Here is a 17,370-nt window from a genome sequence, read left to right on the forward strand (position 1 = left end):
TCATGACCTTTATATAACCCGACATTTTAATGTTATTAAAACGTTTTTACCTTAACCAAAACCCAAAATATAACTTATTTAAAACGTTTTAAAAACGTTTTGGTGTTTGCTGGGTAGTGAGGCCCACCATCGGGCTCTACAGAAAACTTAAATTCTGCTCTTATGCAATTATGCTAAGGGATATAGAATTTAAACTTCTTTTCTGTTTAGCAGAAATCTGGTAGAAATCGCATCTACGTGGTAATTTAACCGAAAATCGCTTTTGCCTATACTTTTGTAAAAGGTGTCCCAATAAAACTAGAACCCTCATTGTGCCGACTTTTTCTCCTTTTTCAGGAAGTTATTCAAATATACTTTAGTATGTTAAGAAAGCTTTAATCATAAACTTTAATAAACCGAAACAAATATTTCAATCGACTCTTTTGAAGATATGCTCTTTTAAAGAAATATACACGTTTTTCACTCTGTCCACGGAGGAGGTTTGGCTACTCCAAAGATTGAAAAAGGAGTTTATGTACCATGCAGGAATATCAAACATTCCTCAATGATAAATTTATAAAATAACAACTTTATTTAGGAATGGGCTATTTACCGGTGGGATAATGGGCTACGGATTTTGTTAAGTGTCATTAAATTTTTGGTAAAACTGATGGGATATGGGACGTCTTTTCTATACTTATTATTTTTCTTGGTTATTTGTGCCTTTTTCTTATTACGTTTGTTACTTTTTTACTTTGTTGTTTCCTTTTATTTACAGCATAAGTCATTTCTTTTTTTTGGATAAAAGGTAGCCCTGAAAAGAGCTGTTTGGTTTGTCTTTGATTCTTCTGAAGTGAGTTTACTGTGATCCTCTGCCACCTACCTGATTACCTCCTTGACGAATACAGGTTTCAGCCCATTATCAGGTCATTATTGCATCAATTGCGTTACGTACCATACCATCCTTGTGCGCCGGATACTTGCGAATGCATCAGTAATACGGTTGCGAAGATCTTGGAGGCTAGCTAGTGAATGCGTTCCGAAGCCTTATGTTATTATCTGTCCATATGTCATTAACCGTGTTTTTCATAATAGTCTTTGATGTAGCCAAACCTCATCCGTAGACAGAGTGAAAAACAGGTACATTTCTTAAAAAGGGCATATCTTCAAAAAGTTGTGAGCCAATTAAATAATTGTTTTGGTTTATCACTAAATGTGACTTTATTGGACGAGAGTTACCTGCGCCCCAAGGGAGTAATAAATCTAAAGGAAAGACAAAACCATATTTTATGCACCTTCAAATAATAACACTATTCAGATGAAACGTTTGTTTAAACAAATGTTTAATATGATGTTTTCACATTATCGCTCTTTCTTGGAATAAACATGGAATTAGGAGACGGGATGAAGAGGAAAGACCATTCACCAACAGGCAAAGTCCTGCATTCTTGTTATTAAGTACCAATCGTTCCATGAAGCACACACACACGAAAGCGCTACCCCAATTCTGCGCCCGGTCCGCGCCTCTGTTACCACATTTGAAGAGCTTATTTCCAAACCGTGTTATGTCCACAACCATACGTTTCTCATTTACAATCACAATTTATACTTTGACAAGTTTGAAATTAGCAACAATGAGTTGGACCATCAACAAGCCATTATTTACCACAACAATGGTGGTTAACAATATGCAGACTATTGTTCTCATTTGGGAAACAAAGGCCTCAAAGGTATTGTTACTATTGTTACCTATAGCATCACAACACATACCAATATCGCACAGGTAAATCAGCAACATGGGTTTGTGGATGTAACACGGTTTGGAAATAAGCTCTTCATTTGACATCTTTCGTGTAAGCGTAATAGTAGGCATATCACCTCAAATATAAGCGCAGCAGAAACACGTTATTTAATAATTCTACATTATTGGGCTTTTTTAAAGCATCACAAATCAAAAAACAGAATTGAAATCGGTCAATGCATTGTGATGTAGTGTCAATTTAAAGATGCTCGTAGATGGAATGAAATCCTGCCACAAATGCCTGTAATGACAAAATTGGCACATTTCGAGATTTTGAAGGTTTATTTGGACGCTTGCTTGAAAAAGCAGCATAAATTTAAATATCACATGTTAAATGCCTATCTTTCCTGACTTCGTTAAAGAAAACAAAATTAAAAAATATATCACTGAATAATTATAATAAATTAACCAAATATACAATTTTAGCAATTTCGGCCAATCTGCAGACATATTAAACCTGAAATAATGACCAAGTTCAGCTAATAAATATACAAAATTGATGCCAATAGAAAACCGTCCATGATATAAAGGTGAGGTTTTTTCCCCACATATATGCCTACAAAGTTCTTTCAATTGATAACAAAAAATACACAAAACGTAATTAATTATGCAAATTAGGTAATTATGTATTCATGATATTATTATGCAAATTAGGCATGAGTAATTTTGTGTCTTTTCAATATTTAATGAACGTCTATTCATTCATCATAACTTTGTCAAGTATGAACCTGTTATGAAGTTGAATAAATGAACTGCAGTTAATTACTTAAAATAATACAAAAAATACAAATTTTAACATTTTGACGGTGTCTGGAATATAATTGTATTATTTTTACTGTAAACATGGTATGTGTCACCATTACTCAAAGCCAAATCCGAAAAGTAAAAATAAAAATTCAGTTGCAATGAGACATTATTAACATTTTGTTATCTGGATTAACATGGGAGGACACTCGGTAAAAGCAACCGCGATTACGCTGTACCGCGTATACAAAAATAGCGTGGCCTTGGGCTTACAGCAATTGTGGTTTGAAAAACTACTCCCTGAGAAATATTTTTGATAACGGTTTGTTTCAAAGAGTTTTCCTCAAGTGCTTCATTCGTTGTCGACTGAAATAATTTACATGCTAAGAAAGATTAGTATTTCAGCTAAATGGTGGTAGGTCAGACTATTTCAATAGGCCTATATTTACTGATTTATGAGCGATCTTCAAAAATCCAAAAAACAGGCAGTAGCTCTTAAACAAAGCAATATTTAATTTTGTCGGACTCGATGGTAGCCCAGAAAAGGCTTCACACACCATATATTAAAAATTCAAACAGTTGAGATAAATGAAGCATATGAGGAAATTCATTTTTCGACATGGATGTTTTCTAAAATTGACCAACTTTGAAGCGCGCGCTTTTCAATTCACTGTTATGCTTGCATGCACAGTGCGGCAGAATTATTGTGCAGTCACTGTGATATCCCTAGTAATAGGCACTATAGATAATAAACTCCAATTCGCAATAGAAGTGATGATGTAACAGGATTAACTCCCATAGGAATATGTTGAAACAAGTTTTGAATATATTGCCCTGCACTACAAACAGGTTGCACTCATCACATCTGTATGTCATAAATTGAATACAATACCAGGTCAGCATGATATGAATAGTCCATAATATTTAGATCCAGGTATTTATCCCTGTTCTTTGACATCTAGAATGGTTCAAGAGGTACCACGTGAACGTAATAGTGCTGTGCGATATATTCAAAAATTGTTTTTACCTATTGCTATGATAGTTAATCCTGTTAAATGCACCACTTCTATGGCGAATACAGCTCCATGGTATAGACACAAACGGGGTGTACGTGGAGTTAGACGCGGACCGCGTGAATATGCGAGAATTCTCACCAAAGAAGCACGGGAACTTTGTTTGTTGGTAAATAGTCTACATATTTTTCAGTCTATGCCAAGAATATTGATCGTTTAAAGACAAGTCGTGTTCACACGGTCGGACATAAGTGACTTATTACTGGTAATACGTGACTTACTACCGGTAATAAGTGACTTATTACCGGTAATAAGTGACTTATTACCGGTAATAAGTGATTTATCTTCGACCGTGTGAACACGATTTCAGTGTTCGTTTATAATCATGCTGATATTTTACCGTGAGAACGTTAAATTCAACCTCGCTATGTCACCTTTGTCCATAACAGCGGTCGCCTATTCGCACTAATGGTACCCGGCTCATTCATTCATCATCATTCATATTTATTTTCTCTCAATGGTCAATCCAAATTATTTTCTCTCAATGGTCAATGCAAGTTATCGTGTGCGATAAATCACCGAATAGGACCAGGGAATAAGATTAGATTGAAATTTGAATGTGGATTAGTTCGTGACGAAAATGCGTGACTTAAAATAATGACTTATTACCGGTAATAGTGACTTATTACCGGTAATAGTAACTTATTACCGGTTATAAGTCACTTATGTACGACCGTGTGAACATGACTTTATATGACTGTTTAGCACTGTTTAATAAGGACTGTCTCTATTTTGTTTTTATTGGTTGTTAAAGTCAATATATTTTGCATTAAGTCGACTTTAAATATTTGTCAGTTGTCATGATCGTGTTTCTACTTTTCATTGCTGTGGCTGTGGCTGCGGCTACGGCTGTGGCTGCGGCTGTGGCTATCACTGTCGCTACTAACAGGCAACTTTCTGCAAGAGAGAATGCAGCAGAAACTGTTAATAAAGTATGTACATAATGTGATTTCTTTCTTTTCTTTTTACATTTTTTTACAGTGGGACAGTCTTTAAATTCGGGACAAACTATACCAAGAATACTATTCCAATTCAAAATGACTAAGACTTGAATAGCGAGGTCACCGCCGTGGGTTAAGGATATGGTTCGAGATTACACTCACATTGATACGCATTGGTCACGTGTCATGAACATTTTCCCGTGAAAATTTACCCATTAATGTTGACTGACAATTATCTGTTAAAATATATAGATTTTTATGCCAACATTTTACTCACAGACTATCTTTTGAATAAAGTGCTCAATCCCAAAAGGGAGAGCGTATGCCAGTATTAATAGGCCTTGACAAAAAAAAATTGTGATCAAATAACCTTAACATAATATTACTTTACTCAAACTGAAAAATGATGTATGTTCTGCCGAATCATAGATTTGTTATCGTCCGAGTGGCATAGGTAGTACAGAGATTGTATTTGTCCCTTAAAGGTTAGCAATTAGAGACCCCTCTTGGGTTTTAGTATTCACTTACATTTCATTTCCATGTCCAACGACTACAATCGGTTTGTCTTCAAGAGCGGCCCTATCTTCGGCGTTTAGAGCTGCGTAGGAAAGAGGTAAATTGTTCATGCTTAATATAATAAGTTGTTATCTTTGGTAGCATTAAAGAAATAATGTGTGATTTGCATAAAGGATAGATTCCTATTTAAATGTTAGTTTTCACTGATAGTTACTGATCACATTATCCCCTTTTAATTTGGAGCCAAGCAAATGACACAAGACGAATAGCGATATGCATACAACTTATACGGTACGTCAATGATTCAATGATTCAATGGTGATAATTGTTTATCCAGGACTCGATCAGTGAGCTCAGAATAAAACCGGAGATATCGGAAGTGTAGTCTTACTTTCAGTATTTTGAAGACTGGAACTAAGACTACACTAAGATTTAGGGCCTCATACTGGCGAAGTGGCGTAGTAAATCGGAGTAACTACTATAGCAATAGGTGAAAACAATTGTGAATATATCGCCCTGCACTACAATCAGGTTGCACTCATCAGCTGTGTATGTCTGCAATCATAGATTGAATACAATACCGGTCTTTTCAAAGATACTAATCTTACTTACAAGTGCGAGTGATCAGCATGATATGGTTCAATGCAGAGGTATCGCGTGAACGTACCAGTGCAGCGCGATATATTTAAAAATTGTTTTCACCTATTGCCATGTCAGTTAATCCGATTATTACATATTAACTTCGCCAACGTGGTATACACGAATCCAATTAACGAGGCAAGTGATGGTCAGAATTCAGTCGGCCATTACTGGGTCCCGTCTGCACCAAATTGGTGTTGTTACTACCCAATTGGGTGGATTAAATCCGCTTAAAAATCGATGTTTAATTTTATTGTATTGTAAACTTTCATCATTCTTTTGTCCACGCGTAACACGGGTGATAGAATGCAGTTTAATATCCCGCCAAGGCCACATCATTTCACATTTTAGGTGGGATAGACCTAAGGGGGACCCAGCTATGGCTGCCATTGAGGTGTAGGAATGCGTGAAATTGAATTCGTCTATATGCGTGATAGAATTATACCGTCTTCTCAAGGTCAGTGTGATTCAACTCACATAGTGAGTGAAATCAAATGAGCGTGCTGCAAACATGCGAAGGCGGTGGAGACTAAAGTTATAGTTCACGCATGCGTCAGTAATATATATTTGAAGTTTAGCATTGTTTGTAGCCACTCAGTCGTCATCGCCCTTATGTATTATCACTCTCCCGATATGAGTAGCAAATAAATTAGCAACTGCAATAGGCCTACAGCTTAGATTTATCATAAATTGAACAGGGCACCTGTCTCATCATACTATGGTAGAACCTCTTAAAAAACGCACGACAAAAACTATGGGTGAAACAAATATGTTTTCCTACCTTGAGCCGGATCCGGATATGACGGAGTTTGTTCATCTTCAGCGCTGGCCAAAATAGCTAGAGCCGTTACCAAAATGGCGGCACAAAGTTTTGCGTTCATTATAAACAAAACTTGCTTGGAAGAAAAATTATAGCGACTTTACTCTTTAATTATCTCGATATTGTTGTATTATAGTTTTCAGCAGAGAACTTCAGCGGTCTATAAATTTGGCGCAGTTTATGGCGTATACGAAAGTGGAATTCTGATTGGTTAATTGAATGACGTCATCATCACATCGGCACCTCATTCGCTGGTCAAGCTGCGTAGCAACGCGCGACCCTGTTCTTTTTACGCGGTAATCAGACAGGGCGGACGGACACCGTCAATGTAATTTGCTGAATGGTGTAGTTCTCAACAAATGTTATAAAATAATACAAAAGGGCGGGAAAATGGTTGCCTATATGGAGACAAATTATTGATATTCACACAATTGATAACCAGCTGGTGGCAATCTAACCAACGGCGTAATAAATGAAAACCTGAGCGCAAGAAGACCGTAAGTCCATTTGGCCCCTCAACATGTATACACTAAAGTTACGTATAGTTTCTTAGGATGGTTTTATAATGTTTAATACATGTTCCAGGGTGAAAACATCATGTAAGGTTGTGAAAGATTTGTTTTGGCCCATGAACATGTATAAAACATTACCAAACTATACGAAACTATACGCAATTTTAGTGTATACACGTTGGGGGGCCAAGTGGACTTACAGTCTTCTTGCGCTCAGGTCTTCAAATGTATAATAATTACAATTAAAATGCGAAAAACGATTCTAATGAGTTGTTTATAAAGGTTTTAAAAGGGTGAAATGGTAGTATTTGACTATTTCTGAAAAGACAGGCTTATAGATCATTCCTACAATTGGCAATTTCCTACCTTTGATAGGACGAATGTAACGAAAGCGGGGACAATACGGATCTCAAGTAATTATAAAATATCGAAAGCGATGACAAGAAGGGTATCACGTTATTAATATACGGGTAAATAATCCAGTGGCGGCGTCAGAGGGTGGCAAATTTCCCCAGTTTGAACTTTTGCCCCCTGTTTCCCCCATTAAAAACCCAAAACTGCGAAAATTACCACTTTTTACAGTAATTTTGAGGAAAATTTGTCGATTTTGCCCGCCCCTCCCTCCTGAAATTCACTTTGCCCCCCTGCCCCCTAAAAGATTCCTGGCGCCGCCACGGAAATAATCACTAATCACGTAATTTCGATTTTCATTCCAAAGACATGTCATTAATTATACGCACAAGTACTAAATATTACAAAATTTTAGGGCAAATTTATAAAAAGTTTATCTAGTATCTACAACAAATGTCTGCCAATTTTACGCTATACTGACAACGCAAATAGTGATAGATTTATCCTGGTTGCAGCAGTTATTTTATATATTGAGACCGCTCGTAAAGTCGGCAAATTGTATTTGCATTGTAAATATATGACCATTTAATATTTAATACCAGCAATGCGGAAAAAGAGAAATAATGTAGCACCGAAATAATGTACCTTTTTGCTGAAGGAGCAAAGTCTTTAAAACAAACCATAACCCAGCTTCTGGATATCGTTTGAAGTCAAATGATATATCATTGTAAAGCTTATGATATATATTTTCTAAACACGGAAGAAAACAAAATTAACCAGGGGTCGACTTTACGAGCGTTTCGTGGTGGACGGTCACAATTAAGCATTATCATGATTACATAGAATTCTACTTAACTTTGACAGATCACGACACAACGCACAGATAATTAAACACATGACATGTTTCTATATTGTTTATTTTCTCCTGTGTTTCATATATTCAAGACACAACTTCTTAAAGATACCACAACGATGGAGTCCACACTGCTTGGTTGTAACATTATTTAATTTGAAAAGTAAACATTACTTACTTCTTAACTTAAAGCCATATTATAACATTTGCTGAGGAGAACGCCCTCAAAAATTTTAAATTCTGGTTTTACAGGATTGTGGTGTACTTTAGTAAACAAAGATACTCTGCAAAAATCAAGACTTTAGGTGCTGTAGTTTTGTCAAAATCCGAGATTTTGAATAAAACGGCGCCGGAACCGTCGTTTTATTATTACGATGGAAATATTAGTCGAACACGTATACAGAGTACGTACATGGCGTGTGGAACACACATACACACACCCCAATGAGAGGGTCGTACCGTATTGCAACCGCTGGAGTAACTATTGGCACTAGTAGTAAATTCCAATTTTCTATGCTTTACCTCACTTGTTCGGCTCAAAATTAAAAGGGGACATATCTGACAGTAAAAGCTAACAAACATTTTATGGAAAATAAATATTAATCTATTTTTACAGAAATGTTATAATATGGCTTTAAATCTTTGGTAATGATAATATGTTACCTGATATTTTAACATTATTTCTGATACTAATATCTTTTTTCATTTACACATTAAGCTTCTATCTATTTATATTATACACATTATTATTATTATCTGTGTAGGGCGCTAATAATTGAGGGCGTTCATTATTTTGATTAAAACATTAATTTTGTTATTGTGGTTCGCTTGTGTCATGATTTAGCAATTTTTTTTGTTTGTGTTCTTCATCTCATTTATAATTTTTCCTTTTGTAAATGGACCATTCAATATGCAAATTAAGCTTAAAATAAGTAGCGCCCTCAATGTTCTAATTTAGTTAATAATGACACACATTTCTATTGAACCAATGTACAAATGTGTACAAATTTGAAGTATAACAGTGGACATATTATTGTAAAAGAATTTTTTTTTGGCTTATTAATGAAGGTAAATGAAGGTGATGTGGTTTGCTGGGTAATCTTTATATTTGGTTGTACAAAATGTTTGTTTCAAATAAAGTCTTAGCAGATAATATTGAGTCGTATGAAGAAAAGACACGTATTTTCATGCAAATGTAAATATCTTTCGTCGTTGCTGGTGCACCAAATCTTATAAGGTATATTTGCCCTTATTTGTAGGTGACATTCCAATGTATTACCATGCCGTGTTTTGAGAAGCTACCATTTATAGAACCGAAGAGTTGAAGCATAACTTGAATAATGAAAGACCTTCGTAGTAAAATACAGACGTGACTTATTTTGCGAACTTTGCTGTACACGGTATAATATAATATGAAATTAATTTTATGGCATATTTGTAATGTTTACACATATCCCCACTTACACCTAAACGGAATAAGTCAAATTAGTTGTGTTTGTCAGGTCAAAAAAGCAATTACTTGTTTTTAGCCAACAACCTTAGCATTGCTTAGGGTGCTGTATACAGGACAAAAAAAGGTTCTAAGTTGCACGTTTTTTTCTAAGAGTGAATATTGAAATCCATTTGCAAGTTAGTTGCCTCAGTCCTGCGGGGCTACTGGCATTTATGTTTTTAGTATTATGGTCCTGGACCACTAGTTGCGGACGAAATTAGATACTTGCATTATAAGTGAGCAAACGTTTTTGACCAGATGCACTCCTAGAAAATACGGTTCTTGGGTGAACCTTCAGGAGAAAATGGTTCTTGAAAATTGAAAGAACCCCGAAATGGTTCTCTCAGGTTCATCATAGAACCATTTAAGGTTCTACATACAGTACAGCTCAAGTTAGGTTCTACTTTATAGGTTACAGTTTTTCTAAGAATGTGTGTCTCATTATTTAACCAGAAAATATACATTTATATTTTTATTATGTCACGAACTATTTAAATAAATCACTATCACGATGGTGATCATCATGCTTGTCTTCGCATTCAATGGTTTTCTTCACGACTTTCCTGAAATAAATAGAACAAAGGCATAATAAAATACGATGTAATCATGGATTAAAATTCAAAGTTGGCTCACTCTTGACCAGATACGACTAAGTGGCCATCCAATAATAATATGAACCTCGCAAGTAGGGGAGAGTGTTTTGGCAAGCCAAATAAGGAGGGTCGGGGAGGGGCAAGAGATAGAATATGGCGCAATATGAATAGAACAGTAGATCTAAATCATTAAAAATTCATTAATGTTTATTTCCATGTCATGTCATCCTTGAAGTCAGCCCTCCATGCCCATCTTGGCTAGCCAGTTCCTAATTGTTTTGGTGTTTGTTTTTTCTGTGTTTTTGGTTTAAGTTTTCTTTTTATTTTGCTGTTTTGATGTTTGGCCTCCCTTTAATTTATTGCTTTTGCAATATTGGGCTGTGCCAGGCCTACGGGCCGAATGGTATAAATAAATAAAAATAAAATCAATAAATACTCCCGATTCCAGAAAATACAGCACCAATAATTGTTTGCAATTTAACAAAATATTAACTTGTTTGGTCAAATGAGACATTATCTACATCCTAATCCTTTAGTTAATTTTAACTGGCAATTAAAGTCGAATTTTAATATATTTTTAGGGGGGAATAGGTCAAAAACATGCAATTTTGTATGTTTTTTGCCATATAGTTATCACAAAATTCTAAGACTTGGCACAAGTCAAAGCATTCATAATCTTTACTATAGGCTAAGAGTATGCACATTATTATAATATTTTTGCGTTATTTTTGATCGTTGGTTAGGGGAAATATTAGAAAAGGTGTTTTACAAGAATCAGAATACATAACTTGAAATTAGTCTCTGTACAAAGTATGGCGTTTTAACATTTGAATTTAAGTGTCAGTTAGAACTAACTAAAGGAGTATAATTGGGTTATTTTTCACTTGTCAAAAGAGGATAATATTCCCAGAAACTTAGTGCTGTATTTCTCTGGAATTAAGAGGGGCCAATGCATACATTATATTGATGCTGTCCTGCTCTTGACATCCCAATAACAAGTCATCAAAATCACTGCAACTGTCTAGCTCCTAATTAAATCTATACACTACTTGCATGGTTCCGCCATTATGCATAATGTGCGAGTAGAGCCTCGAACTGACAGCACACATGAATGAGAATCGAACCAGTCATATTACATTGTGTGTAAAGTTATGCAATTATTTCTTTCATGTGATGTCTGTTCGAATAGTTAATTGACTGAAATTAGTGCGGAACACGTGTACCCAACTACCAACAGTCACGCCATTAAACTGATTGCAATTTTGGTTTGTCACCGATTCGTATTCAAATTGGACTAACAAAGCAAGCGAATGTAGGGTAAAATAATAACTTCAGCTAGCGAAAAAAAACGATGTTTTGAATTGAGACAATTGGAAATGTGCTTCGCTTACTGAATCGTATAAAACTGAGCTAATTATTATTATTATTATATTATTATTATTATTATTATTATTATTATTATTATTATTATTATTATTATTATTATTATTATTATTATTATTATTATTATTATTATTATTATTATTATTATTATTATTATTATTATTATTATTATGTCTTTAAATGATTCTCTTACCATTCTATGTTATTATTGTTGCCAAAAATAAACACCGGTGCCATTCCAGGGTCGAAAAGATCTGCAAACTCCTCTCCCGAACCATGAAAGAAATCCGCTAAATCTGTCAAGTATATAAAAGATTCAAAATGTCATTCAATGAGGCTTTAGTGTGTTGTCAAGCACAAGACATCCAAGTTTCGACACGTCAAACGTAAGGTTCTTATATTTTGTCAAAATTAAATTTCCGACGATCTTCTTTCAGGGACACCCTGCATTACTTTTTTTAATGTTTTGATGTTATTACTATACCTTGATTATGTGTGGTATGTTATTTGATTTTAAGCGGCTTTAATCCACCCAATTGGACAGTCACAACACCAGTTCCTGACCATGACTTGGCTCGTTGGATTCGTCTATAGCGCCTTGCCCAAGTGCAGAACACAATGGCACTGCTGCATGCTTGAACTCCCAACCTTCCGTTTGCGAGATAGAACCCGTCCCGCTGCGCCACCGTTCCCTGAATGGGTGACTCCATTTGAAATCTTCACCCCCTTTGTGGAGATTAAGATCATGTCTTCCACAGGGGGTGTATGAATTTCAACTGGAATAGCCGATTTGCCTACTTCTGCAGACTCCAACCAACCGACACAACAAAGACCTCGTGCACGACGTGGACCTTGCCACAAGTCCGGTAAGCTATTACCCATTTTGAGGACTTGGTAAGACAACACCCCGACAAACAGAGGACTTTGGACTGAAGGTGTGCATATGGGGTAGGGGCGTGCGCAGTCTTGTCTTTCAGATGTTTTTGCATGTTTAGGTAACCCCTTTTCATATTCACACTCCCTGTGTGGAAGATCAAGGTTATATCTTCCATACTGGTTTTCAACTATTACAACGCAATACATGTAACACAGTGAAATCCTTCATTGCCTTTTCAAAAGGTTAAATTTGCATTGTCAGTATCATTATAAACACATAGATAACACGTCAAGTTACCCCTTTACCATATGCCCTTGATCCCCCAGCCACCCCATGTCGATGCATTTATACAATTACACTCTCCCCCTCCCCACCTACCCACAATATACACACGCATTGTTAAGCTTAACTTCACAATACAAAGAATGACTGAAACAAAGCACTTACCATCTCTTCCGTTGTTTTCATGTTTTTCTTTGTGTTCCTTGTGTCCATTGTTTCCATGGTTTTCTTTGTTTTCCTCGTGTCCGTTGTTTCCATGGTCTTCTTTGTTTTCCTTGTGTCCGTTGTTTCCATGGTTTTCTTTGTCTTTTTTGTCTTCCTTTTGGGCACAACTTTGTATTACGAGAACCGTAAAAATGAAGACAACCAACGTATTCTTAATCTTCATGTTGTTTCTCCGTTGTTAAGCTTATTCAATTTATTTCACAACATACTTGCAACCATCTTTGTAATTTGTGTAAAATAATTATATAGGTTATGATACTACAATAAATCTGTCAATATAGCGAAAACAATATCAATATTAGACTTAATCCACAACACGTGTTGTTTTAATCGATACATTTAAACTCTATCATCAATAATTAGTGATATGTTTTTCAGCAAAACATCACATACATACATTTAATTAATGTTTTTAATAATTACTCAATCATATGGCATTGTCTAACATATTAATTCCCTAACTTTGAATATCAAGATAACCAAGATATTTTGTAAAGAATTGTAACAAGTCCCTTTACTGGAGCATAACAAAAATATCCAGATTTTACAATGGGTATGAATGATTGTCGAATAGCTAAAAAGTATAATATTTGTATAATTGTTATTATTATAGTGTTCTGGTGTTTCTTTATATTTAGATTAAAAATCAATATCAATACATTTAACAATAAATTCAACATTAAATAATACTTTTGTGCAATGTGTTTTTTTTTTGTTTTTTTAGTTTCTTGGTTATATTGTCTTAGTCAACGTTTTGAAGCATTTAATCAAAATCCGCATTGCCCTCAAGACAACTGTTATATATAGTTACTTTACGGCAAGGGTCTTAAGGTATATAAGTTGAGAGGCTTTGTAAGTAGTTGCTTGATATTGCGGCTCTTCTGTCTGAAAAGAGGGCTTTACTGGCTCAGCCTTTCCATTTTCATGGTCCTCATAATAAACATCTCAAACAAAGTAACTAACCCCCCTTAAATAATGACCATTAGTTAAAAAAGGACTTATTGTATTACAAATCTGTAAAATGCGTTGGAAGCAGAATTTATTTATGCCCATTTTGACACCTCATTTCATACGATAGCCCAGAAAACAATAAAACACCGGTCAATTTAGTTAATGTAGTGAGGTCCAGATTTGAAAGTTGCACTTGCATACAATACAAAAACACTCAGATATCAATACACAGATTTCCTTCCATTACACTGAATGCAAAATCAATACAATTTACTGCAACTTTCAAATCTTGGGTTACATTGATTTAAATGTACGTCAATATTTAGTCAATTGCTACAAATATGATAAACGTGTAAGGTTACACGTGTAAGATTGCACCTTACACGTGTAAGGTTGCATCTTATATGCGTAAGATTGCATCTTATACGTGTAATTTTTAAATTGACGAATCACAGAGTAAGAAATCACAAACAACCAATCATCTCATGCGTAACAAACTTCAACCAATAATTTGTAAAGACGTTTTGTGATTTATAACACCCACGACTTCTTATACGTGTAAGATTTGTATTTTGTGAATGACGATACGTAATATTATTGGCGGCGTACCTAGGATAAAGAGAGCTCGTCAACAAAATCGTAAACGAGGCATTTTCGTAATTTGTATGAGTGCTACAATGTCCTGTTTTTTATGACGAATCTATGTCAGGAATTGTTCCGACTTTTTTCAGTTATCTAGAGTCAATAAATAGTCATATAAATTAAATTTCAAGAGGTGATGGTAATATAATCACGTTTGCGAAAACTACCGCGATGCAGATCGATATCGAGTGTGATATTATTCGACACTCGTCGTACAAGTCAAATCGGAATACCGTACATCCCTAACAGGCAATTCTTACGCGTATAAGAAATGGCATTATGCAGTCATGTCTACAGCAGAATTCACCACGACCTTTGCAGGACTTAAACCCCATTAAACCAAGATATGGCTGGAAAGGTCACCGTGGACGTAAGTGCACTATGGGTGGTGGCATTGTTGTGGGATACTGTGTAAGTTGCAGCAATAGTGGGGTACAATTTCTTTTAGGGGTATTAGAAATATTTCCCCAGAAAAAACACTGGCATATTAACACACATAATTCTGACCCCACAAGAATCCCAGTGTAAGTAGAGGTGCTTATGTATGTGACAACACCACAATAAGAAATTCGATTCATTTGTTTCCAAAATATTATGTCACTTTATTCATTACAGCCGAAGCTTAATATATTTTTACTTTTATTACTTCATATTTGTGCAGTTAAAGCAGGCTTAATATTGTTTTGAAGATCTCTTTAAATGACCATTATGCGATGTTGTTCCCCTTTATTTAATAGATAAACATAGGAAGTTGTAATTAAAATTGTTACGCCTGACTGAAAGTAATATACTCATGATTGATGAACTGCAGACCTAAAAAGAGGATCCTTTTGTGTTTCGCACAATAATCATGGAAAATTAAAATAACTAAAAGAGCAGCATTGTCATTGTAATATGGAAAATCTAAATTCTCCTTAACTTTTCCTCACGGTTGTTTGATGACATGTAGAACTGTATTCAATTTTAAGCAAAGTGGAACACTGATGGCGCTATTAATCTTAAATCTTCTTTTGTTTGCATCGTAACAAGGGATAGACACTTGTATAATGCCTTTAAAACATAATACAAATGACTGAGTAGCATATAGCAAGGAATTGTTCAAACTACATTTTATCATGAAATGAAAGGAATAACTCATATTATTGAGCTAAATTGAATTTAAAATATAAGTAAATAGTGCCCTCAGTTTCCACACAAAAATACAATTTATAGAATAAAAATTATTACAAAAGGCAGAAAAAGATGAAAAATTTGATAAAGAAAGTTAAAAAAAAAATAGCTAAAAAAACATATTAGCTGTTGGTATTGCAAAGGTCTGGAATTGAAAATTATCTAATGTTTTGTTTACAACATTGATCATACAAATGATCATACCAATCACCCGTGTTCCCAGTGTTTCCATAGATATGATGACGATTATTATAATCAAAGACCGAATTAAAAAGACGAATTTGCGTCTGACGTCAGGGCAAAGGCGCAATGTGATTGGTTGTTGACCTACGCAGTAAGGCATTTTTGGTATAGTTGACAGTCTAAACTAGTATTTTTAATTCGGTCTTGAATTATAAACGTCCATACTTATTGTCGAGGGAAGGGTACATACAACACGTTCAAATCTTAATATAAAGTTTTTAAATCTGAAGAAATTACTTTTTTTGCGCCTGGAACATTATCTTGGACGATCTAATTTTCAACTCAAATTTTAGAGATTTGTAATGAAAATAATGCTTTAGATTTGACCATGTATAATTGGGAATTTTGTTCTATAGCTGTATCTTGGTTTAGCAATGAGGTCAGTTAAGGGGGTACTACACCCCTGCCCAATTTTGTGCCTATTTTTGCATTTTTCTCAAAAATTATAGCGCATTGGCGATAAGTAAAATATGTATATAATAGGGGCAAGGACTACAACTACTGCACTGGAAATTGTATTTCAGCACAGACAACAGTTGTGGAGTTACAGTCAAAAATGAGGGAAAACCAATATTTGGTCAATAAATCAATAACTACTTGCCTTGAGTTGCTGAATTTTCAGTGCAGTAGTTGTAGTCCTTGCCCCTATAATATACATATCTTACTTGTCACCAATGTGCTATACTTTATGAGAAAATGCAAAAATAGGCACAAAATTGGGCAGGGGTGTAGTAGCCCTTAACCTTCTTTCCAATACAAATTACCAATTAATAAAAAGGACTAGACATACACATTGCAAGTTGAAATACTTTTGTAATATTTCAATATTCATGTTTTAATAAAATTGTGATCCGTATCCTCTCATGTTAATCGTCCTCAATTACACAATGACAAAATTTTCTCCCATCTTTCTCTTCCTCACTGTGTTATGTTTCGTTCTGCAACAAAAAAAGAAAGAAAATAACAATGTTTCAATAGCGACAAATCGTCGGCCGCGTCACATACTGACGTATTTGCAAAATACGCATTTCGAGAAAATCGAAGTTGAAAATTTAAAGATTTTCATTTGCTTCATAATCTTGATTAAAACATTATTGTCGATTAAAACCAGGTTAGCAGTAACGCGAATATACTATATTTTCAATATAATTCACTTATTACTATCAGAGCATAACGTATTCTGCAAAAAAAACAATATTAAATAAAATACGTCACTATGTGAAAAGGACTAATGAAAATTTCGCTGTTCAAATGACAAAATACGTCGCGCGAATACGTCAGTA

The 17,370-nt window shown here is 34.8% G+C and overlaps 1 protein-coding gene and 1 long non-coding RNA gene across 2 annotated transcripts; both read right to left on the reverse strand.

Moving 5' to 3' along the window:
• Positions 1-1,335: 1,335 nt before the first annotated feature.
• On the reverse strand, positions 1,336-6,868 carry LOC140141276 (uncharacterized). Its single transcript, XR_011857389.1, has 3 exons — positions 6,475-6,868; positions 5,067-5,136; positions 1,336-4,494 (listed from the first exon to the last, which is right to left on the reverse strand). It is a non-coding gene; the product is annotated as an uncharacterized lncRNA (long non-coding RNA).
• Positions 6,869-8,277: 1,409 nt separating this feature from the next.
• Positions 8,278-13,330, reverse strand: LOC140141270 (uncharacterized). Its single transcript, XM_072163079.1, has 3 exons — positions 13,022-13,330; positions 11,891-11,993; positions 8,278-10,284 (listed from the first exon to the last, which is right to left on the reverse strand). The coding sequence occupies exons 1-3, from the start codon at positions 13,242-13,244 to the stop codon at positions 10,209-10,211; spliced, it is 402 nt and encodes a 133-aa protein (XP_072019180.1). The 5' UTR covers positions 13,245-13,330; the 3' UTR covers positions 8,278-10,208.
• Positions 13,331-17,370: the final 4,040 nt, after the last annotated feature.

This window comes from Amphiura filiformis, chromosome 19 (genome assembly GCF_039555335.1).
Source record: "Amphiura filiformis chromosome 19, Afil_fr2py, whole genome shotgun sequence".
In the NCBI taxonomy this organism is placed as follows: Eukaryota; Metazoa; Echinodermata; class Ophiuroidea; order Amphilepidida; family Amphiuridae; genus Amphiura; species Amphiura filiformis.

Bases quoted from the DNA above. Each gene is read 5' to 3' on its own strand.
- LOC140141270 (XM_072163079.1), bottom strand. From the start codon at position 13,244: ATGAAGATTAAGAATACGTTGGTTGTCTTCATTTTTACGGTTCTCGTA. The intron at 11,994-13,021 runs GTAAGTGCTTTG...TATACTTGACAG, and splicing joins TGAAAACAACGGAAGAGATG to ATTTAGCGGATTTCTTTCAT. The intron at 10,285-11,890 runs GTAAGAGAATCA...TATTTATTTCAG, and splicing joins AACAATAATAACATAGAATG to GAAAGTCGTGAAGAAAACCA.